Here is a 23,748-nt window from a genome sequence, read left to right as displayed (position 1 = left end):
GAGACCCCCTAAAATTGATCAAGGAAAAGTTCCAAGATCAAAGGGAGGAAATCTCAATACTAAACTATGTGACCGCCTTCTCGCAGAGACTTTCCTGGGCCTCTGCTGTAGCAAAGGAACACCTCAAAACCTCTCAGGAACAAAGTGAAATGTCAGGCAGATAAGAAATCTGCAATCTGTGAGCTTAAACCAAGGGACCAAGTTCTGGCGCTGCTACCCCTGTAGGGCGAACCTTTAAACAACAGGTTTAGTGGCTCATATAGTGTAGGGAAAAAGGTGACAACCTAATTAACATTCCTGACAGAAGAAAGAAACAAAGACTGTGTCATATTAACACACGGATAAGATACTACAGCCAGGAACTGGACAGATCAGTAAGTATGTGCCAGGCAGTAAAAGTGATAGAGGCAGAGAGCAGTAGTGGGGATGAACTGGATGAGGACAAGAACCCTGAAAACTTTAAAACTGAACCCCCGACCGCTAAATTGGAAAACACTGAAATTTTAGAGGGATTAGAGACAATGCTGGACTATCTCTCTGAACAACAGAGACAGGACCTAATTACATTATTAAAGAATTTTTCAGGGACAAACTGGGTTGCACAACTTTAACAGTGCACCATGTGGAGGTAGGAGATACCCTATAGATTGAACCCCAATAAGCTAACTCGGGTCTGCCAGGAAATCCAGTACATGCTGGAAAATGATTTAATCGAACCCAGCCAGGATAACTGGAGTTCTCCTATAGAATTAGTTCCCAAACTTGATGCTTCGACCAGGCTCTGTATTGATTACCACAAGGTCAATGCAGTTACAAAAAGCAGATTCATACCCAATCCCCTGTATCGAAGACTGCATAGACCAGGTAGGAAATTCCACTTACATCAGCAAAATAGATTAATTAAAAGGATACTGACAAGTACCAATGGCCCAGCGCGCAAAGGAAATCTCTGTCTTTGTCACCCTGATGGCTTATTTCAGTGCAAAGTAATGCCCTTCGGTCTGAAAAATGCCCTAGCCACATTCCAAAGGTTGATGAATCAAGTGGTAGCTGGTCTAAGTAACTCGATGACCTGCTCCTTTTCAGCAAACTGTGGGAAAATCATTTAAATCATTTACAGGCACTCTTCAAAAGCCTACAGAATGCTCACCTAGTTGTCAACTTTGCAAAAAGCGAATTCGCCAAGGCCAAAGTCACCTATTTAGGCCACATTGTGAGCCAAGGTCAAGAGTTGCCAAGGACAGCAAAGGTGCAGGCCCTGGTAGCTTTCCCCATTCCACAAGCCAAGAAGGAAATCATGCGCTTCCTAGGAATGTATGGGTTCTACCACAAATTTGTTCCCAATTTCAGCACCTTAGCTGCTCCCCTGACAGACTTGTTAAAGGAAGGTGCAATAGTCGTATGGTCAGAGCTGTGCCAGCTAGTATTTGAAAATTTGAAGGCAATTCTAACAAACAACCTGGTATTGGCAGCCCCAAATTTCAACAAACCTTTCAAAATGGCCATTGATGCCAGTGATGTTGGGATAGGCGCCGTCCTACTCCAGGATGATGATTCAGGTTTGAAAAGACCAATTGGCTATTTCTCAAAAATACTGAACAGACACCAAAAGAAATACTTCACTATAGAAAAGGAAACATTAGGGCTGCTCTTAGCTCTTTCAAGGGCAGAAAGAGATTCAAATTCACACGGACCACAAACCACTCACCTTGCTGGAAAAATTCAAAGTAAAATATGCCAGGCTTTTTTGATGGAGTTTAATCCTCCAACCATTCAACCTTAAAAAAAAAAAATTACACACAGTGGGAAAATACAATGTCCTAGCCATTGCACTGCTCAGAATGTAAAGAACAGTGTTAATATTAAAGTGACATCAGACTCGGGGCTGGAAGCCTGAGGAGTGAATGAAATGAATGTGCACAGTGGTGTGACCCTAAACCTCCTTACTGTTTTTCCCCTTTTTAAACCTAATAAAAAGCAAACAACATAAAAATGAAATCCAGGGAATTCCATTTTTTCCTTTATGGGGGAGGTGTCACGCACACCGGAAGTGTGATGATACAAACTATGGACTAACTCTGAAGAGTTATGACAAATTGGCTGTCTTTTAAAAAAATGAACCTTGATTTTAAAAAGTGAATAATGGTCCAAAATAGCCACCAAAGGAAAAGGAACTGGCCTTTGTGTATTCAAACTGTCTGGCAAAGACAAGGGACAAATCTTTGAAGCTAAAAGGTGTCAATTGCACCTCATCCTAAAAAATATTCCAGAATTGAATGTCGTCTTCTGAAACAAAGAAGGTGTGAAGTAACCATGTCCTGGGCCATTGTGTGATCACCGTGGGTTAGAAGTGAGAACCTTTCATACCAGAAGGTGAGAAGTAACACAGCTTTACCTTTAAAAAAGACGACCTAAAACCAGAGAGAGAGAAGCAACATCTAACAGTTTGTGTTCCAGCAAGCCAGAAGGCACGGACCCTGCTGTCGAATCCTACATCTGTATTTGACGGCAGCGAACTTGAAGTGTCCCATTGTTTTCAACTGAACCTTCAATCAAGAGTGAAATCTACAATCATCACAGTCCTGCATCCATCGAGCACTTGATTTCCAAGAGAATTCAACAGGTTTATCATGACCTCCACCCCACCCCCCGCCACCCCTTAAAAGTCATCTTCCATTTTTTCCCCTCTGTCTGTCTCTTGTGTGTGTGCGAGCGAATGTGTGAGTGGATGCAGTTGCGACAATTTCGGGATAAGGTGTATTGAAGAATACACAATCGGTTTTCTGTTTTTCAAAACGTACAAGAAAACCTGTTGCTGTCCGTTTATTTGAAAAATAAAACACCAAGGTGTTAAACCCTAATAAACAAACACTCACTGCGGTCAAGTGGGGAGTTGAACAGTGGGAATCACCCAAATTGTACCACGTGGCTGGAACAACAGCAGTGTGGGGAAAATAACATTTTGCTCAGTTTAGGTGAGAATGGATTGAAAGCATTTGTGACTTCTTGGTGAGCGATGTTTATAAATAGACACTATATCTTCAGAATGTAAGTATCTGAGCAACTCAACATGGCCATTTGTATCTCACATTTAATCCCAAATGGATCTACTTAGGAGTATTGTGTAACCTGATCAGTCTGAAAATGTAATCATTTTAGTCTTCAATCCCAGTTTGAAATATCAGTTTCCTAATGTGCACATATACCATAAATCATAGTCTTGTAAAAACCATTCGCCATATAGATCAGTGCCTTAGCACCTAATCCCAGGAGAGGGCCCTCAAATGTGGACCAGCACAGAAACTTTTACCCCCCGCCCCACTGCAACCATCGACTGTTCCTGTGAGTGAGATTGCTTAATCAGTTAAAAATATTAAGGCGCTTTGAGAGAGGAGACCTTCATCTTCTCAGCCAGATTTCAGATGTGAATGTATTTACTGTACCACCCAGTTTCACAATTGTTTGCAACACTCCTAAGGATACTGTGGCTAATACCAGTTAAATTTATATTCTGATCTTCTTTCCACAGTTCTGAAGCACTTGACAAAACAAGTACTGAATAGCATGACAGGATTTATAGCACTTCCATCAATTTTGCAACGAATTTTACAGGTAAGCCCTGAAGGCACTATGCAAAGCCTTGGTTATACCACCCTGGAGCACTGAGAGCACTTCTTGGCACCACACCTTAGGAAGGATATATTGGCCTTGAAGGGAGTGCAGCGCAGGTTCCGAAGAAGGGTCACTGACCCGAAACGTTAACTTTGCTTCTCTTTCCACAGATGCTGCCAGACCTGCTGAGTGATTCCAGCATTTCTTGTTTTTGTTAACAAAATTATACCTCGACTCCAAGGGTTAAATTAGTTGGAGAGATTGCTCATTGTTGTAATCCTTGGAATTTAGAAGGTTAAGGGGTGATTTGATCAAAGTTTTCAAGATATTCAGGGGAACAGATAAGGTAGTAAGAGAGAAAATATTTCTGCTGATTGGGGAGTCTAGGACTAGGAGGCATAGACTAAAAGTTAGCGCCGGCCCTTTCAGGAGTGAAATGAGGAAAATACTTGTACATGCAAACGGTGGTAGAAGTTTGGATCTCTCTTCCGCAAATGACAGTTGATGCTGGATCAGTTGTTAATTTTAAATCTGAGATTGATTGATTTTTGTTAACCAAAGATATTAAGGAATATGGGGCAAAGGTGGGTATATGGAGTTAGATCACAGATCAGCCATGATCTCAATGAATGGCGGAACAGGGTCGAAGGACTGAATGGCCTCCTCTTGTTCCTGTGTTCTGAGGAGTGAATGAAGAGAGAGAAAGAGACAAAGGGAAAAAAATTAAAAATATAAAAACCTCAAGAACAATTTACTATCTGTAGGAGTGAAATTCCGTGGATTCCATTTCCTTTCTGGGCTTCAGAGGTTGAGTAGCATGTTGTGGGACCATTAATCAATAAACACGACACTGACAGCGAGACATAGCAGCCCTCATTTTCTGCAATGAGTTTAATTCATGTTTACAGCACAGATCCAGCAATTTTTTTGATACTTATGGGGACATTGACGGTGCGATCCTTTTTTTGTGAGGCTAATGGTGGAGTGACACAAATCATCCAGCAATTTATGGTGATTGTCAATTCACAAGGCATCTATCTCCTCCTTGCCACAAATCTGTGAGGGGACGGTGGGTGGGGGGCAATTTTACGCACTATTAACAGCAGTGCTGAAAGCATACTTATAATGATGTATGTAATGAAAAGCTTTTGTTCCAAGTTCCACAGTGTGTAAGCAATGCAGATTATGAACAACTGTTATGTTCAGGTCTATTTTCTCTTAGCTTCTCCCAGTGATTCAAAATGGTATCATCATTATGAGCTAAAGAGTTCTGTTTTAGGGAATGGGAATTCATATTCTACTACTACAATTAATGTAGATATTTGAAGAACCATTGTATTCATAGCTTGAAGTCTAAATGAAATTTTGTTTTTAGCAAAATGAATGATATTCACTGACGTGTACCAGAAGAAAGAATAGGATAAACTGCGTGATCATAACTCATTAGTCTAACATCAGGTGTGGGCAAGCCCCCAAAACCTATAGATCAGCTGCGTGGACAGTTAGAGTTGCATGGGTTAATTGAGGGTGATCAGAATGGATTTATTAATAGCACCTTGTTTCTGGCTAATGTAAGATTTTTTTTGAAGAAATGTTTCTACATAGAATGACAATGCAGTACATAGATTTTCACTTATGTATCTCACAAGAGGCTTGATATAAAAATTCAGGAATTCCAGCAGTATGGATAAAAAGTTGGTTGATGAGGTATTAACATTCATGGGTGTTGCTCCCATTGGAGAATGGTTTGAAGTGATGTACCACAGGGGTCAGTGCTCGGTCCACTTTTGTGCCCGTACGTATGGATGATTTGGATCTAGACATCGGGACCAAGGTAACAACATTTGCTATTAGTACTGCCTTTGACCCTCTCTAGAAACACTATATCCTTGCCACTGAATCCTTGCTCCTATCTGAGCACTCTGTCTGGATGAACCAGACTGTTAGTATTCTTGCTTCCAGTTCAGCCCTGAACTAAACTTTAAGCTTCTGCGCCATCGCCCACCTCTTCACTACCTCAGACCCTCTACTGCTAGAACCCATTTTTGTGTCTTTGTAACAACCACATTCTATAACTCTAATGTTTTCTTTGGCCTCCCATTATGAACCTTTTATCAACTCCAATTTGTCCAAAATTTCTATCTCTCCGTCCCACTAATTTATTCTCACTGAACTGCATTGGATCCTTGATCCCACTGGATTTAATTCAAAATCCTTGTCTATGACTGCAGTGTATCTTTATCCATTTTTAGAAATCACTCCATGGCATTACCCACAGTCTTCTCCAGAGCTCAATCCCCTCCCAAATGCTCCATTCCTCTGACTTCAGCCTTCTGTGTATCCACCCTTTGTTCTATCATTGCTGGCACAGCCTTCAATCACCTTGGCCCTACCCTTTGAAACTCTTCTCCTAAACCTTTCGCTCTCTGCAACATTCCCCAACTTTAAAAGCCCACCTTGCCAATCTGTCCTTTGTTTACCCTTCCGTGGCCTGAACGGTGTAATCTGGGCAGAATTGAATGAAATAGTGCTAAACATCATGGAATTTTAAATGAAGATGACTTGTGCCCATAAATTCTTTGCGCTTGAGTACCTGTGATCTTTTATGCCATTTCAAAAGTTCAGTTGCCTGATGCAGTCCCTGCCCACAAAGCTGGCCACGCCCCTGGGTAGGAATAGCAAGTTTCTACTGATCACGCTCATTTAGGGGTGTTCACCAAATTGCATCCAGATTCTTGGGTGCACAGGTACCTGTGGTCACCTTAGCAGTCAGAAAGAACACAGCGAGAACAGCGGAAGGTCCAAGAGCACAGCGGAGATGAAGCAGCGGTGGAGAGAGAGAACGCGGTGAGAACAGCAGAAGGTCCGAAACCACAGCTGGGATAAAGCAGTTGCAGAGAGAGAGAGAGAGCACTGCGAGAACAGCGGAAGGTCCGAGAGCACAGCAGGGATAAAGCCGTGGCAAAGAAAGAAAGAGAGAGTGCACTGTGGGAGGAAACCAAGATCAAAATATCAAAGTGTGACATCACAGGCAAGCAGGTAAGTGATTGATTGGTGAATCTTTCTCCCTCTAAACTAGGGCAGTTTTTCAAATTAACAGCCGGGAAAATAGTGACCTCAGTTATGGTGAGTGCAACAGGGAGTGAATTAATAAGAATAGTAGCACAGAGCCAGTTTGGAGGCATTAATTAAAATTAATAGTTTAAACAAAGTACCAACTAGATGCTAAAAGAGGGAATAGATATTTTTCAGATCATGAATGGGCAGCTGTGACCTCTTGCAATTCCTGTACAATATTGGAACTCCAGGCCACTTTAGATGTCTTGGGCAACTGCGAGTGTTGGAAGTGTCTCCAGCTGCTTCAGCTCGAACTCAGGATTTCTGAGCTTGAGGGGCAACTGAGGTCACTGCGGAGCATCAAGGAGCGAGAGTTTCCTGGATCGTACTTTCCAGGAGCTGGTGACCCCACAGGCAGTAAAAATTCAGCATACTAGGTGGGTGGCCATCCAGAAGACTAGGAAGAGGCAGGTGTTGCAGGAATTTTCGGGGTGTGTGCTACTGTCAAACCGGTACTCAGCATTGGGGACTGCTGGGAGTGATGATACCCTGAAGGAGTGCAGTCCAGACCATGGCTCCAAGGGGCAAGGACTGTACAGGAGGGAGCAGCAAAGTGCAGAAGTTAATTTGTTTTCAGAGTTTCCATAGTCGGGGACAGACAGGCATGACTGTCATCATGAATCCCACATGGTGTGTTGCCTCCCTGGTGCCAGGGCAAAGGACATCACAGAGCGGGTACAGGATTTTATGCAGGGGGAAGAGAGTGAGTCAGAAGTTGTTACCAATGACAGAAAGGGCAGGTATTGAGGTCTTATGGTCAGATTTTCAGGAGCTAGGGAGGACCTCAAAGGTAGTAATCTTTGGATTCCTCCCAGCGCCATGCACTAACGAGAGCAAAAATAGGAAGATAGGGAGGATTAATGCGTGGCTTGAAGCATGGTGCAGGAGGGACGGCTTCAGATTCTTGGGGCATTGGGACAGGACCAGTTCTGGGGCTGAAAGCATCTATTCTAAAGGGGTGGTTTGCATCTCAACTGGAATGGGACCAATGTCCTCGTGGGGAGGTTCACTAATGTGGTTGGAGAGGGTTTAAACTAAATTGGCAGGGGGGTGGACACCAACATATGGAAGTAGAAAAGAGGAATAAGTGCACATTGTGAGAGTATTGGACAGTACAAGAGAAGGGAGTAGTTCCATATTAGATAGGAACAGGCTGAGTATGGCTACGAGGAATACAAGGACAGGATTACAATGCATGGATGTAAACGTGCAAAATGTGATGAATAAGGTTGGTGAGCTACAAGCAATAACTGAAATGTGGCTTAAAAATTGTGAGGACTGGACACGGGGCTAAAGAGTGGCGAGTCAAAGAGACTTAGCAGTTGGCAGGGAAAAAGACAGATGTGCAAGGAGAGAGCCAACTGTGTAACAGCCCCGACAACCAATTTTATCTACAGCGCCTGTGGAAGAATCTGTCACTCTGGAATTGGCCTTTATAGCCACTCCAGGTGCTGCTCCACAAACCACTGACCACCTCTAGGTGCTTACCCATTGTCTCTCGAGACAAGGAGGCCAAAGAAGAAAAGAAGGACGCTTAATATACAAGGATATGAAGTGTTCAGAAAAGATAGCAAGTGGAAAAAGGGAGGTGGGGTACTGATTAGTGAAGACATTGTAGTGTTGGAAAGAAGGGATGTCCTTGAGGGGGTAAGGACTGATATTTGATTGAAGTTGAGAAGTAAAAAAGGTATGATCACGCTACAAGGGGTATTCTATAGGCTTCCAAATAGTGAGAGATTAATAGAGGAGCAAATCTGCAGGGAAATCAGAGATGCACAGGAACTTATAGAGTGGTGATATTGGGGGATTTAATTACCCAAATATCGATTGGGATAATGTTGGAGTCGAGGGAAAGGAGGGTGAGGAATTTCTGGGTTGTGTTCAGGAGAACTTCCTTGATCAGTATGTTCTTGGCCCAACTAGAAAGGAGACATTGCTGGATCTGGTTTTGGGAAACAAGGTGGACCAAGTGTCTGCCAGGGAGCACTGGGGTAAGAATGATCATATCATATATGGCTTAGACTTGTAACACAGAAAAACAAGTAAAGATATAAGGTAGAACGGCTAGATTATAAGAGGGCTAATGATGAGAAGGGATCCAGCCAGGATAAAATGGAACCAACAAACTGAAATAGAACACTGAGTTATCGTTAAGGAAGAGATGCTTTAGATACAGTCTAAGTACATTCCAGAAAGGGCGAAAGGTCGGGAAACCAAAAGTGGGGCTCCTTAGATGACAAGGGAGACAGAGGTTGTGATAAAGAGAAAAAGAGGGTGCATGATGCATGTCAGGTAAATGCTTACATAAGAAGATAAGAAATAGGACCAGGAGTAGACCATATGGCCCGTCAAGCCTGCTCCGCCGTTCAATATGATCATGGCTGATCTTGGGCTTCAACCCCACTTTCCTGTTTGCTCCCCATATCCCTTGATTTCCTGGGAGACCAAAAATATGTCTGTCTCAGCCTTAAATACATTCAATGATGGTACATCAACAACCCTCTGGAGTAGAGAATTCCAAAGATTCACAATCGTCCTAGTGAAGAAATTTCTCCCCATTTAAGTACTAAATGAACGGCCCTTTATCCTGAAGCTATGCCCCCTTGTTCTAGATTCCCCAGCCAGGGGAAACAAACATCACAGTATCTATCCTGTCAAGCCCCTTCATATTCTTGAATGTTTCAATGAGATCACCTCTCATTCATCTAAACTCCAGAGAATATAGACCCAATTTACTCAGCCCCACACCATAGGACTACCCCCTCATCTCAGGGACTAATCTAGTGACCCTTCACTGTACTGCCTCCAATGCAAGTATATCCTTCCTTAAATATGGAGACCAAAATTGCACGTAGCGCCTGCTCCACCATTCAATTAGATCATGGCTGATCATCTACCTCAGCGCCACTTTCCTGCTCTATCCCCATATCCCTTGATGTCATTACTATCCAGATACCTATCAATTTCTGTCTTGAACATGCTCGATGATTGTGCTTCCACAGCCCTCTGGGGTAGAGATTTCCAAGGGTTCACCATGCTCTGTGCAGAATTTCCTCATCTCTGTTTTAAATGGCCTACCCCTTATTCTGAGACTATGTCCCCTGGTTCTGGACTCAGCAGCCAGAGGAAATATCCTATCTCTGTCTGCCTTGTCATGCCCTGTAAGAATTTTGTAAGTTTCAATGAGATCACCTCTCATTCTTCAAAACTCTAGCAAATGCAGGTGCAATTTCTCCAATCGTAAGACAATCCCGCTGTTCCAGGGATTAATCTGGTGAACCTTCGTTGCACTCCTTCTATGGCAAGTATATCCTTCCTTAAATGAGGAGACCAAAACTGTACACAATACTCCAGGTGCAGTCTCATCAAAGCTCTATACAATTGATACAAGACTTCTTTACTCAAAACCCCTTGTGATGAAGGTCAATATATCATTTGCCTTCCTAATTACTTGCTGCACCTGCATGCCAGCTTTCAGTGGCTCATGAACAAGGGCACCCAGGTCCCTTAACACTTACCAACCTCTCACCATTTAAGAAGGTTTATTTATATCTATCTATGAAGCATCACGGGACAACTTTTACATTAAAGCTATGCTATGACTGTGAGCTGTTCTTTATGACACATTGGTAGAGGATTTGAGAATCATCAATGCGAACTGTCGAAGACTTCAGGAGGCTATAAAAAGATTAGCAGAATGGATACATAGGTGGCAGATGGAATTTAGTTCAGATAAGCGTGAGATAATGCACGTTTTGGACCAAAACCAGAGTATGTATTTGATGGAAAGAAAATAAGTTGTGTGAATGAATAGACACTTAGAGGTTCAAATACAGAATTCTTTTTAAGTATGAGTGTAGTTAATTACACCATGGGCATTTTGGTTTTATAAATAGGGGTGTAGAGTTCGAGAAAAGTTAATAGATTTTCATAAGGCAATAGCTATGCCACAGTTAGAGCACTGTGTGCAGCTTTATAAAAAGGGCCTTAAAATATCTACATTGTAAATTCGGCAGGACAATAACTTATGATAATTGAAATACTGGGACTATTTCTATGGAACAGTGAAGATGAAGAAAAGATTTAATAGTAGTAATCAAAATTATGATAGGTATTGATGGGGTGAATAGGGTAAGACTATTTACTGTGGTTGGGAATGCAGTGATAATTGGGTCATCAATTTAAAATGATTACCAAGGGATTGAGGAAAGCAGTTAGGAAAATCATCTTTTGCAGTGTTTTTAGAGTAGGAATACTTTGCCGTCGGGAGTAGTTAAGGCAGAGACCATTGCAATTTTTAAGGGGAAATGTAGAAACAGCAGAAAATTCACAGCATGGATTGAGCAGAACAATGGGATTGGTTTTGAATTCCTCTGGCAAAGAACCAGCACAGACACAATTACTAAATGGTGTCTTCTGTGCTATGCATGTGTGCAGTTCAATGGAACATATATCTATATATCTGCATTCTACACCCAGTCTCCATATCAAATACTTAAGTGGGTGATACAGCATCTGATAGAGGATAAATTCCTATTACTCTGCATCATTCAACAATCCTGTAAGATATAGAAGGGGTATATACAGAGTAAAACTCCATTTCTTTGTGTAGCCCGAAGTATATTAACTATTAAGATGACACAGTTTGAGTAAAGATCCACGAAGCAGGGAGAGATACAGGATAACTGCTTTGCTTAGTAAGCATTCCTGTGTCAATTATACCAGAGGTTAGTTGCCAGGCTATACTTGGCTGCATTAATTCATCAAATACTTCGAGCTCAGTTGTCATAGGTCAGTTGTACAGAATAGATTTTCTTTTCATTCTGCACTGTCAAGGCGCTTTTCTTAGTACAATATGTATCTGTCGGTCCTGTAAAGTTGCTCATTTTGCATGACCCTGTAGATTGCACAAATGACTAACAAGTGTATGTGTTTCAAATAATTGTTGAACATTTTCAGTGTCTAGAGTGACATACATATGGTCTATATTGGGGTAAGAAATAAAGGCTGATTCTTTTAGTTTGCTTTTTGCATTAGATTCTGTTATAAATCGATTTATAGGTTGTGTGTTAACAATGCTGTATGCTGGGTGCGACTAGATAGAGAAATTTTATGACTCTCTGACATTGAAAGGTAAATTAATCACTGGTGTACAGCTTTCAAGAGGAAGGTCTCGATAACCTCTTGTGTCACTTGACAGCATTTGATCTTATAAACCTTTGAGTTTTTCCTAAAGATAACTTTTTAAAAATAAAATTAGTCCTTTAATCTCCAATCCTACCAAAGGTTTTTGGTAATGATCAAAAGAAGCAATAACCACATTCTTTTTAAATCATATTAGGCTGGAGCTTGTCAGGGAAAGAACAAAAAGAACAAAGAAAATTACAGCACAGGAACAGGCCCTTCGGCCCTCCAAGCCTGCGCCGATCCAGATCCTCAGGAAAGCTGTTTGAAGTCAAATTTCCATCACTTCTTGCAGATTATTTAAAAAAATGTTTTCAAATATTTTTACTTTTTAAAAAAAATCTTAAGGACATCAGAAATTCTTGATAAATCTCATGCTTCCAAAAAATTGCCTGATATATAGCCAGTGCAGCCTGCTGCATCCACAGTTCCACAGAAGCAGTTTCTGGTCTTGCACAGCCAGGAGTATGCCTCTCCTTTCCAGTGTCATAATGTTGAATTACCCTTCAAGTCACCTGTAGAAGCAGCTGACTTTTTTTATTCTTTCACAGGATGTGGGTGTCACTGGCAAGGCCAGCATTTATTGCCTATTCCTACTTGCTCTTGAGAAGGTGGTGGTGAGCTGCCTTCTTGAACCACTGCAATCCATGTAGTGTAGGTCCATCACAGTGCTGTTAGGAAGGGAGTTCCAGGATATTAATCCAGTGACAGTGAAGGAATGGCGACATAGTTCCAAGTCAGGATGGTGTGTGGCTTGGAGGGGAACCTGCAGATGGTGGTGCTCCCATTAATCTGTTGCTGTTCTTCTAGGTGGTAGAGGTCATGGGTTTGTAAGGTGCTGTTGAAGGAGCCTTGGTAAGTTGCAGCACTGCATCTTGTATATGGTACACACTACTGCCACTGTGCATTGATGGTTGAGGGTGTGAATGTTCAAGGTTGTGGATGGGGTGCCAATCATGCGGGCTGCCTTGTCCTGGATGGTGTCGAGCTTCTCCTGTGTTGTTGGAGCTGCACTCATCCAGGCAAGTGGAGAGTATTCCATCGCACTCCTGAGTTGTGCTTTGTAAATGGTAGACAGGCTGTGGGGAGTCAGGAGGTGAGTTATTCACTGCAGAATTCCCAGCCTCTGACCTGCTCTTGTAGCCACTGTACTTATATGGCTGTTCCAGTTCAGTTTCTGGTCAATGGTAACCCCCAGGATGTTGATAGTAGGGGATTCAGGGATGATAATGCCATTGCATGTCAAGGGAAGATGGTTGTATTCTCTCTTGTTTGAGATGGCCACTGCCTGGCACTTGTATGGCACAAATGTAACTTGCCACTTATCAGCCCAAGCCTGAATGTTGTCCAGGCCTTGCTGTGCTTGGATGTGGACTGCTTCAGTATCTGAGGAGTCACGAATGGTGCTGAACATTGTGCAATCATCAGTGAACATACCCACTTCTGACCTTATGTTGGAGGGAAGGTCATTAATGAAGCAACTGAAGATGGTTGGGCCTAGGACACTACCCTTAGGAACTCCTGCAGTGATGTCCTAGGGCTGAGATGATTAGCCTCCAACAATCACAACCATCTTCCTTTGCGCTAGGTACAACTCCAACCAGTGGAGAGTTTTCTCCCTGATTCCCATTGACTTCAGTTTTGCTTGGGCTCCTTGATGCCATACTCAGTCAAATGCTGCCTTGATCTGGTGCCTTGTTTAATGTTTTGAAGAACAAAGCATTTAACAATGAAGGTGATTGTCAGGCAGAGACTGTCCCCTCATCCCCCTTTGATTTGTTTGTAAGCACAGGCAACCACACTCCCAATTTAAGAGAGAGGAGCTGCACCAATGTGACCAGATGACTCGCATAGGCAATCTTGATTTAAAAATCAGTTTGTAGTGAAAACTACAAATTATCATTCTGCAGCATGTAGTTATTACATGCTACACGTAGAAAGAGAAAGAAAATAAATTTGTTAATGTTACTCCATCTGTTATTAACATGGAATCGATGGTTTGTAGGTGATGTCGAATTGATTTCCCCCTCACCAATACCCTGGAGCATAACAGAAGGAGAGCATATAATGCTTCTCTATTTGTAACATTGATAACTTGTCACTAGAATCTTGCAGCAGTAAGTACTGCCCTCTTCTCTGACTGGGATCAGCTGTTCTCTTGGAGTTTGTTATGTCTCAATGGCATTAATATGTATAATGAAAACTCTAATTTATCTGTGTTACGACCAGGTGAGAAAGAGGTCCAGGGTTCCCTTTTAGTCTTCACCTGGTCTTACTGTAACAGGGTTTTATTTTTAAACACAGTGGTTTTAGCTCCTCCTTGGTGAATCCTTGTTCACCGCTTTCCAATTGTCAGGCAAAGAAACGAGCACAAACAGGCTTTCTTAGGTTTAAAGAAGGAAGGTGAAATTTTATTCAACTTAAACTTAATCTCTAATTCAGTTAACGCCTACCGAAACACGCCATACCCAAGCCAGCATGCATACGCAATGCATACATGCAGATAGGGACAGAAAAGAGCAGAAGAAATAAAGTGGAAAAGTTTGAGGCAATATCTGAAGAGTTTTTGTTATGGGTCTTAGAGCTCACTGGATAGATCTTGCTTTTCTTTGGGGCCCGTATTATTCTTAAACCTTGTTCGCTGGAGGAGACTTCGCTGTCTTGGGGTTCATGTGTCTTCAATGGATTCCGAAGCTGGTGACAAAGAGATGGGAGCCGACAGGAGAGAGATGTTCTCAGTCCAGGAGCAAAACTGCCTTCTGCCATTTCAAACACTGTCTCTACAATTTAAAACCCCCCAAATTGGGCAGCTGGGTAGTCACGTGACCGACTGGTTTGACCAGGTCGGTTCTGTGTATTGTTTTGGAGCAGGGGATAGCTCTTTTGTTCCAACACTGTCTGTTAATATGCAAAAATGTCTTCCAGCCAGGGGCCTTGTAACAGGCCTTCTCTTCTTCCCAGCAACAATTTGAAATTTAATGTCCATGTGGCGAAATTAATGTGCCTCATTCTTGGCAAGTGGGGGCCTCCATGACAATAAGGTTTAGGTTAGCTGTGGAAAAGGACAAGGTGCAATCTAGAGTAAAGATAATTAATTGGGGGAGGGACAACTTCAAAGGAGTGAGAACGGATCTGACCCAAGTAAATTGGAATCGTATATTGGAAGGCAAAACAGTATCTGAACAATGGGCTGCTTTTAAAGAGGCGATAGTTCAAATAGAGTCAAGGTACATTCCCATGAGGGGAAAAGGTAGGGGAAACAGATCCAGAGCTCTCTGGATGACGACAGAGATAGAGAGTAAGATGAAGCCGAAAAAGGGTGCATATGACAGATGTCAGGTGAATAATACAATTGAATATCGAAGGTTCAGAGGGGAAGTGAAAAAACAAATGAGAAGCAAAGAGAGTGTATGAGAAGAGACTTGCGGCTAACATAAAAGGGAATCCAAAATTTTTTTATGAGCACATAAATAGTAAAAGTGTGGTAAAAGGAGGAGTGGGACCAATTAGAGACCTAAAAGTGGATTTACACATGGAGGCAGAGGGCATGGCTGAGGTACTAAATGTGTACTTTGCATCAAATCATGGTGAGAGAGGAGGTAGTTGAGGTATTTATTAGGTGGGCTAAAAATCGATATAGAGGTGATACTAGAAAGGTTGGCTGTACTTAAAGTTGATAAGTCACCAGGACCTGATGAGATGCATCCAGGGATACTGAGGGAAGTAAGGGTGGAAATTGCAGAGGCACTGGCCATAGTCTTCCAATCCTCCTTAGATTCAGGTGTGGTGGCAGAGGACTAGAGAATTGCAAATGTTACACGGTTGTTCAAAAAAGGGTGTAAGGTAAACCAAGCAGCGACAAGCCAGTCAGTTTAACTTCAGTGGTAGGAAAGCTTTTAGAAACCATAATTCGGACAAAATTAATAGTCATTTGGACAAATGTGTATTAATTAAGGAAAGCCAGTATGGATTTGTTAAGGGTGTTAAGGCCAGCTGGTAAGGGGTATGGGTGGCTCCCACAGTTCACCTCCCAACTGACCACAATCGTGTTTTGTTTAAAATGGTGAGTTAGCCCCCGAGATTTTTAACGTCAAATAAAGAGGCAAATGACAGCTTTTCCTACAGATTAAAAAATGATAACTATTTATCACATGATTCCCAAAATGGTCGAAGTCGCATCCATGCATTTTCTCTCCCTCTCACACTCACACCACACACACACGTAGATAGAGAGGAAAATGGAAGTGGTTTGAAGTGAGGTAGGTGTTCAGGGTTCACGGTAAGCCTGTTGAATCATCTTAGAGGACAGTTTCTTTTAAAGTTGCAGGCCTGGGTGTTTGTAGTTTTCAGGTGGCTGAGTCTTCAGACTGGAGGCATTAGTCGCTTTCAGTTCTCTGCTACACCAAGTTGAAGTGTAGAATTTGCAGCAGGACTCCTTTCTTGTTTCAGCTAGACTTTTCAGAGCCTCTCATTGGACTACGTTTCTGTGATCTTGTAATCTCTCTCTCTCTCTCTCTCTCCAGGGCTACCTTTTAAGGTAAAAAATCTCTCGCATTAGCTTCTGTTAGAAGGTACATCGCCCTCTCAGCAGCTGTGACCACACAGTGGGCCAAGATATGATGACCATGACCCTTATTTGATGTTGGAATGGGAATCATTCTGTTATAATGTGTCTACTTCACACCTTCTTTGTTTGAGAAGAATCCATTCAATTCAGGGATATCTCTTGATAGTTTCAGGATGGGTGTAATTGACACTTCTTAGCCTGAAATGTATCCTTTAGTTCTTAACAGACAGTGAGGCAATGTTTGAATGCACAAGGCCAGGTTGTCTGACCTTTGGTGACCATCTTTTTCAGCATTGTCCATCATTTTTTAAATGGCAAATTCAGTTTTAAAGAGTCCACCTTGAATAAAGTTCTTATCTTATCATGTCTTTATTCTTATTCTTATCATGTCTTTACTGAGCATGACAAGGGCAAATCGTGTTTAACTAACTTGCTTGAGTCTTTTGGTGAGGAATCAGAGAGAGTTTATGAGAGTAATGCGATTGATCTGGTGTACTTCCAAAAGGCATTTGATAAAGTGCCACCTAACAGACCTGTCAGCAAAGTTAGAGCCGATGGAATAAAAAGGACAGTAGCAGCATGGATACAAAATTGGCTGAGTGACAGGAAACAGAGTAGTTGTGAACGGTTGTTTTTCGGACTGGAGGAAGTTATATAGCGGGATTCCCCAAAGGTTGGTGTTGGGACCCCTGCTTTTCTTGACAAGGCACAGTTTCAAAGTTTGTGGATGACACAAAACTTGAAGGTATTGTGAACTGTGAGAAGGATAGTGATGAACCTCGAGAGGACATAGACTGATGGAATGGGTGGATAAGTAGCAGATGAAATTTAATGCAGAGAAGTGTGACGTGATTCATTTTGGTAGGAAGAGCGAACAGAGGCAATCTAAATTTGAAGGGTACAATTCTAAAGGGACTGCAGGAGCAGAGGGACCTGGGGGTACACAAATCATTGAAGGTGGCAGGCAGGTTGAGAAAATGGTTAATAAGTCATATGGGATCCTGGCCTTTATGAATAGGGGCATAGAGTACAAAAACAAGGAAGTTAAGATCAACCAGTATAAAACACTGGTTTGGCCTCAACTGGAGCATTATGTCCAGTTCTAGGCAGCACACTTTTGGAAGGATGTTAAGGCATTAGAGAGGGTGCAGAAAAGATTTCTGAGAATTGTTCTGGGATGAGGAACTTCAGTTACATGAATAAGTTGGAAAAGCTGGGTCTGTTATTCCTGGAGAAGAGGAAAAGAACATTTGATAGAGATGTTCAAAATTATGAGGGTCTGGATTGAAGAATCACGAACCAGAAGACGTCGACTTAAAGTGATTGACAAAAGAAGCAGCAGGCGCATGAAGAAAAACTTTTTATGCAGCGAGTGGTTAGGATCTGGAATACAGTACTGGAGAGTGTGGTGGAGGCAGATTCAAGGGAGGCCTTCAAGGGAGAACTGGATAATTATCTGCAGAGAAGAAAATTGCAGGGGAAAAGGCAGGGGAGTGGGACTAGGTCAGTTGCTCTTGCAGAGAGCTGGCACAGACATGACGGGCCGAATGGCCGCCTCCTGTGCTGTAAGCATTCTATGAATCTATAAAGTAGTAATGGGAATTTTTTGCTGCATTGATGCATACCTTAACCATCTTATAAAAGTTGGCTTACCAGAGGAATGCTTATTATGCACTGTTGACTCCTTGTTAAAGGCAATTCAGACAAATACTGTTTTTCTTCATAAATAATTCTAAACATTATGCTGACTGCTCACAGTCATCCCTATAAGTAAGTTTTACAAACAAAAGGTGAGATGCCAAAGTTTATCCAGTACCTATTACAGCCCCATGCCCACTTTAACCTTATTTAGGCTGGCAGCCCTGATCTCCCCACCACTGTGCATGCACGCAAACTTAAACTTAAAAAGTTGTACTTGGAGACACAAGTTCACGATTTGAGCCTCTTTTAAGATTAAAACTGAAACATGGAACTTTATCTTTCCTATAACTCATTTGTGGGTGTCAAATTGAAGGTGGCACCCAAGTTCAAAATATTAAATAATTTTGATTTAGCTGTTTCATGGCATAAATCAGGATTTGCAAAATCTTAATTGAATGAATCAGTTGAAATAAACTGTTTTCCACATCTGATAAATGAACAATTCCCAAAATAGGAGCCCAAGGAGGCCATTTAGCTGCTCAACCCGATTGGACCATTCAGTGAGATCATGATTGATCTAACTCCATATATCCACCTTTTTCCCATATCCCTTAACTCCTCTGTTTAACAAAAATCTAGCACTTTCAGATTTAAAATTTACAATTGATCTAGCATTAATGACGAGAGTTTGCTGAACCAAGTTCCAAATTTCTACCACCCTTTGTGTGTAAAATTGTTTTCTAAATTCACATCTGACATGCCTGGTTTTAATTTTTTGACTATGCCCCCAGTCCTAGATTCCTCAACCAGTAGAAATAGTTTCTCTACCCTAATAGGTTGGAGAATTTGAACAAATCACACTTAATCTTCTAAATTCTAGGAAATGTCTGCTTCTAATTTAACACTTGTAGTCCAGGTATCATTCTGGTAAACTTACACTGCACTTCCTCTGAGGCCAATATATCCTTCCTGGTCCCCAGAGCTGCTAACAGTACTCCAGGTGTTGTCTAACCAGGCTTTTGTATGGCTGCAACAAGACTTCTACCCCCTTGTATTTCAGTCCTCTAGATAATAAAGGTCAGCATTCCATTAGCCTTTATGATTTTGTTTTTGTACCTGTTCGACATTTTAATGATCTCTGTACCTGGACCCCTAACTCTCTGAACATCCATGGCTTCCAGCTATTCACCAATTAGGTCCAAAGTTGATGGCCTCTCAATTGCCTATATTGCAATCCATTTGTCCCAGTTTTGCCCATTCACATAACCTGTTAATATCTTTGTAATTTCATACTTCCATCTACACTGTTTACAGTATTGCCTATCTTTGTGTCATTGGTAAATTTGGATACAGATTATCTGGTCATTTATCCCATTGCTGTTTGTAGGAGCTTACTGTGTGCAAAATTGCTGCCACATTTCCTACATTACAACAGTGCAAAAATACTGCCATAAGTACTTCAAAGGTATTTCATTGGCTGTAATATGCTTTGAGATGTCAGTGATCATGGAAGATGCTATATAAATGCAAATTTTTCCTTCTTTCTCTGTGTGGCTTTGTCCTGTCATCTAAATTGTTGAGAAATACAGTGAATAGTTGAGGCTCCAACTCAGATCCTTGTGGGACAGCACTAGTCATCTGCCAATTGAGATGTTTAAGAAGTGAAAGCTGCGTCATTACAGCTGGTTCCCGATTGGCTGGTTTCCTCACATTAACCTGTCCAATTCAGGGTTGAATAGGAACTTTGATGTTTGAGTTTGGTATTGTTTTGCAGTGGATAAGGCCATTTAACCTTTTATTTGAGAGGTTTTAGTTTCTGAGAAAGAGTGCTATGGGACATGATCAAGCAACAGCTTTAAGGGATTGAATTAATATTAGTACCGATACAGGGATTGAATTTCTGCAGTGATTCTCTAATCGGTTGCATAAATTCGGTAGAAGGAGAGTGGAACATCGAAGCCACTGTACAAAAAGCTGTTTATCCGGTTTCTCCAGAGTTTCCATTGATCTATTTTTAATTCATTCATGGGATGTGGGCGTCACTGGCTATGCCAGCATTTATTGCCCATCCCTAATTGCCCTTGAGAAGGTACTGCAAGTCTTTGGCTGTGGGAAGAAACTGCAGCACCCGGCGAAAACCCACGCAGACACAGGAAGAACTTTCAAACTCCACACAGGCAGTACCCAGAATCGAACCCGGGTCGCTGGAGCTGTGAGGCTGCGGTGCTAACTACTGCGCCACTGTGCCACCCTGTTTCATCCAGCAGGACTCGTCCTGCTTTATGTGTACAGGACAGACCTGGGCAATTTTCCACATTGCCGGGTAGATGCCAGTGTTGTAGCTATGCTGAAACAGCTTGGCTCGGGGTGCGGCAAGTTCAGGAGCACAGGTCTTCAGTGCTATTGCCGGAATAATGTCAGGACCTCAGTCGTTTCTTGATATCACGCAGAGTAAATCGAATTGGCTGAAGACTGGCATTTGTGATGCTGGGGACTTCAGGAGGGGACCGAGATGGATCATCAACTTGGCACTCCTGGCTGAAGATTGTTGCAGATGCTTCTGCCTTATCTTTCGCACAGATGTGCTGGGCTTCCCCATGATTGAGGATGGGGATATTTGTGGAGCCACCTCCTCCAGTTAGTTGTTTAATTGTCCACCACCATTCACGGCTGGATGTGGCAGGACTGCAGAGCTTAGATCTGATCCGTTGGTTATGGGATCGCTTAGCTCTGTCTGTTTCATGCTGCTTATGCAATTTGGCATGCAAGTAGTCCTGTGTTGTAGCTTCACCAGGTTGACACCTCATTTTGAGGTATGCCTGGTGCTGCTTCCGGCATGCCCTCCTGCACTCTTCATTGAACCAGGGTTGGTCTCCTGGCTTGATGGTAATGGTAGAGTGGGGGATATGCCGGGCCATGAGGTTACAGATTGTGGTTGAGTACAATTCTGCTGCTGCTAATGGCCCACAGCGCCTCATGGATGCCCAGTTTTGCATTACTAGATCTGTTAGAAATCTATCCCATTTAGCACGGTGAAAGTGCCACACAACACGATGGACGGTATCCTCAATGTGAAGGCGGGACTTTGTCTCCACAAGGACTGTGCGGTGGTCACTCCTACCAATACAGTCATGGACAGATGCATCTGCGGCAGGCAGATTGGTGAGGACAAGGTCAAGTATGTTTTTCCCTCATGTTGGTTCCCTCACCACCTGCCGCAGACCCAGTCCAGCAGCTCTGTCCTTTAGTACTCGGCCAGCTCGGTCAGTAGTGGTGCTACCGAGCCACTCTTGGTGATGGACGTTGAAGTCCCCCACCCAGATTACGTTTTGTGCCCTTGCCACCCTCAGTGCTTCCTCCAAGTGGTGTTCAACTTGGAGGAGTACTAACTCATCAGCTGAGGGAGAGCGGTCGGAGGTAATCAGTAGGAGGTTACCTTGCCCATGTTTGACCTGATGCCATGAGACTTCATGGGATCCGGAGTCGATGTTGACTCCCAGGGCAACTCCCTCCCGCCACCTCTGGTGGGTCTGTCCTGCTGGTGGGACAGGACATACCCAGGGATAGTGATTGCAGTGTCTGGGACATTGTCTGTAGGGTATGATTCAGTGAGTATGACTATGTCAGGCTGTTGCTTGACTAGTCTGTGGGACAGCTCTCCCAACAAGTCCCCAGATGTTAGTAAGAAGGACTTTGCAGGGTCGACAGGGTTGGGTTTGCTGTTGTCGTTTCCAGTGCCTAGGTCGATGCCGGGTGGTCTGTCCGGTTTCATTCCTTTTTATTGACTTCATAGTGGTTAGATACAACCAGTGGCTTGCTAGGCCATTTCAGAGGGCATGTAAGAGTCAACCACAATGATGTGTGTCTGGTGTCACATGTAGGCCAGACCAGGTAAGGACAGCAGATTTTCCTTCTCTAAAGGACATTAGTGAACCAGATAGGTTTTTACAACAATCGACAATGGTTTCATGGCCATCATTAGACTAGCTTTTTTAATTCCAGATTTATTAATTAAATTCAAATTCCACCTTCTGCTGTGGTGGGATTTGAACCCATGACCCCAGATCAATACCCTGGGTCTCTGGGTTACTAGTCCAGTGATAATACCACTACGCCACCGCCTCCCCTAACTGGACCAAACTGAGCGAGCAATTCTTTCCAGTGTCTCACATGACACCAAGCAGTGGGAGTGTGCCATTTAAAAGAAAGCATGAATTCAGAATGTTGAACTTCATAAGGATTTTAATGTGTTCAAGAGTGATGCCCTCGGTGCTTACTTGAGGCATTTAAAGGGTTAAAGCCTTTCAGCCGTGCTATTTGGTCAGATTGAAGATGATGAAATATCTCATCACCAACCTGAAAAAGTGTCATTATTGCTTTTATTGGCTAAAATGGTTAATACCCACACCAGCTGCTCTGCCATCTGCAGAAGGCAGCTGCTAAATGGGTGCATCAATCACAAATTGGCATCTTTGCAGCAATAATAGGTCTGTTAGTACTGCAAAGGAATTTTTGGAATATCAGCTTTCAACAAAGTACTCTGCACTGGTCACGATGAAGAATCTTCTTGGGTAACACTGTAGGTTGTTACTGGCCTATTCAAGTAGTAGTCTGAAATTTTGTGTTGTCTTTGTTTTATGGGGTAAAATAATGTACCTCTGATTCTTCCACATGGAGAGCTTCTGGCAAGCGTCAGGATTCTTTGAGTTAAGTGATTTAGCCCTGAAATATTCTTCTGTTTGAAAGAGATACACAGGGAAATTTATTCTAATTCTGATAGTTAGCAAGGAATGTCGAACACCTTTAAATGTTCATTTTTTAAAAACTCAGCATCCCAAGCAATGGAGGCTCTTTATGCTTCATTTTGTACTCTGCGGAATGGTTTTGCAGTACTTTCATCAGCTTTCTTCCTCTGCGAGAACCTTCAATTGTTATGAATATTTTGCATTAAGTACTTGCGTCAGGAAAACCCCCCCACCTGCCAAGACTGAGGCACACATTATTTTGCCACATGAACATTCAAACTTAAAATTGCCAGCCCCTGACTGGAAAGACATTTGAATAGTAACAGACAGTGTTGGAACAATGGGGACCCAGTCGTTGCTTCCCCTGTACACACAAGTGGTCAGACCAGTTTTGGTCACATGACTGACTGACTGTCGGAGGTTTTGAATTTGAACATCCCAACAGAGGATTTGAACTGAGAAAGCCGTGTACTTCTGGTTGGAAAGGAACCTCCTCTCCAGTCCTGCCTGCCTCTTTCCCACGGAACTGAATCTTGTGAAAACACATGAACCTCAAAGAGAGAAAAGTCTCCTACGTGAACCAGGTTTAAATAGAAAACTGGGCCCTGACGAACAGCAAGACTACCTACAATCAAGTGAGCTCAAAACACAGTAAACAAGAAACTTCTGATATTGCCTCAAACCCCTCTCAACTATATTTTCCTCTCTTTTCTGTCCCTATTTGCGTATGTATATCACGTGTGTATGCTAGCGTGGGCGCGTTGTATATCCGTAGGTGTCAATCGTATTAGAGTTAAAGTTTAAGGTTTAATAAGTTTCACATTTCATCTTTAAAACTGAGAAAGCCTGGTTATGCTCATTTCTTTGCCTTATAATTGGAAA

General features: G+C 42.5%; 1 protein-coding gene across 2 annotated transcripts in view; it reads left to right on the top strand.

Moving 5' to 3' along the window:
- Positions 1 to 23,748, top strand: part of vps8 (VPS8 subunit of CORVET complex) — a 715,536-nt gene that overhangs the window by 362,343 nt on the left and 329,445 nt on the right. For both annotated transcript variants that reach the window (XM_068035875.1, XM_068035876.1), the window contains exon 40: positions 3,530 to 3,612. In XM_068035875.1, coding sequence (XP_067891976.1) covers positions 3,530 to 3,612 — 83 coding nt within the window. The remainder of the gene's footprint in view (positions 1 to 3,529; positions 3,613 to 23,748) is intronic.

This window comes from Heterodontus francisci, chromosome 7, assembly GCF_036365525.1.
Source record: "Heterodontus francisci isolate sHetFra1 chromosome 7, sHetFra1.hap1, whole genome shotgun sequence".
Lineage (NCBI taxonomy): Eukaryota > Metazoa > Chordata > Chondrichthyes > Heterodontiformes > Heterodontidae > Heterodontus > Heterodontus francisci.
This window is presented reverse-complemented; position numbering and strand designations above follow the sequence as displayed.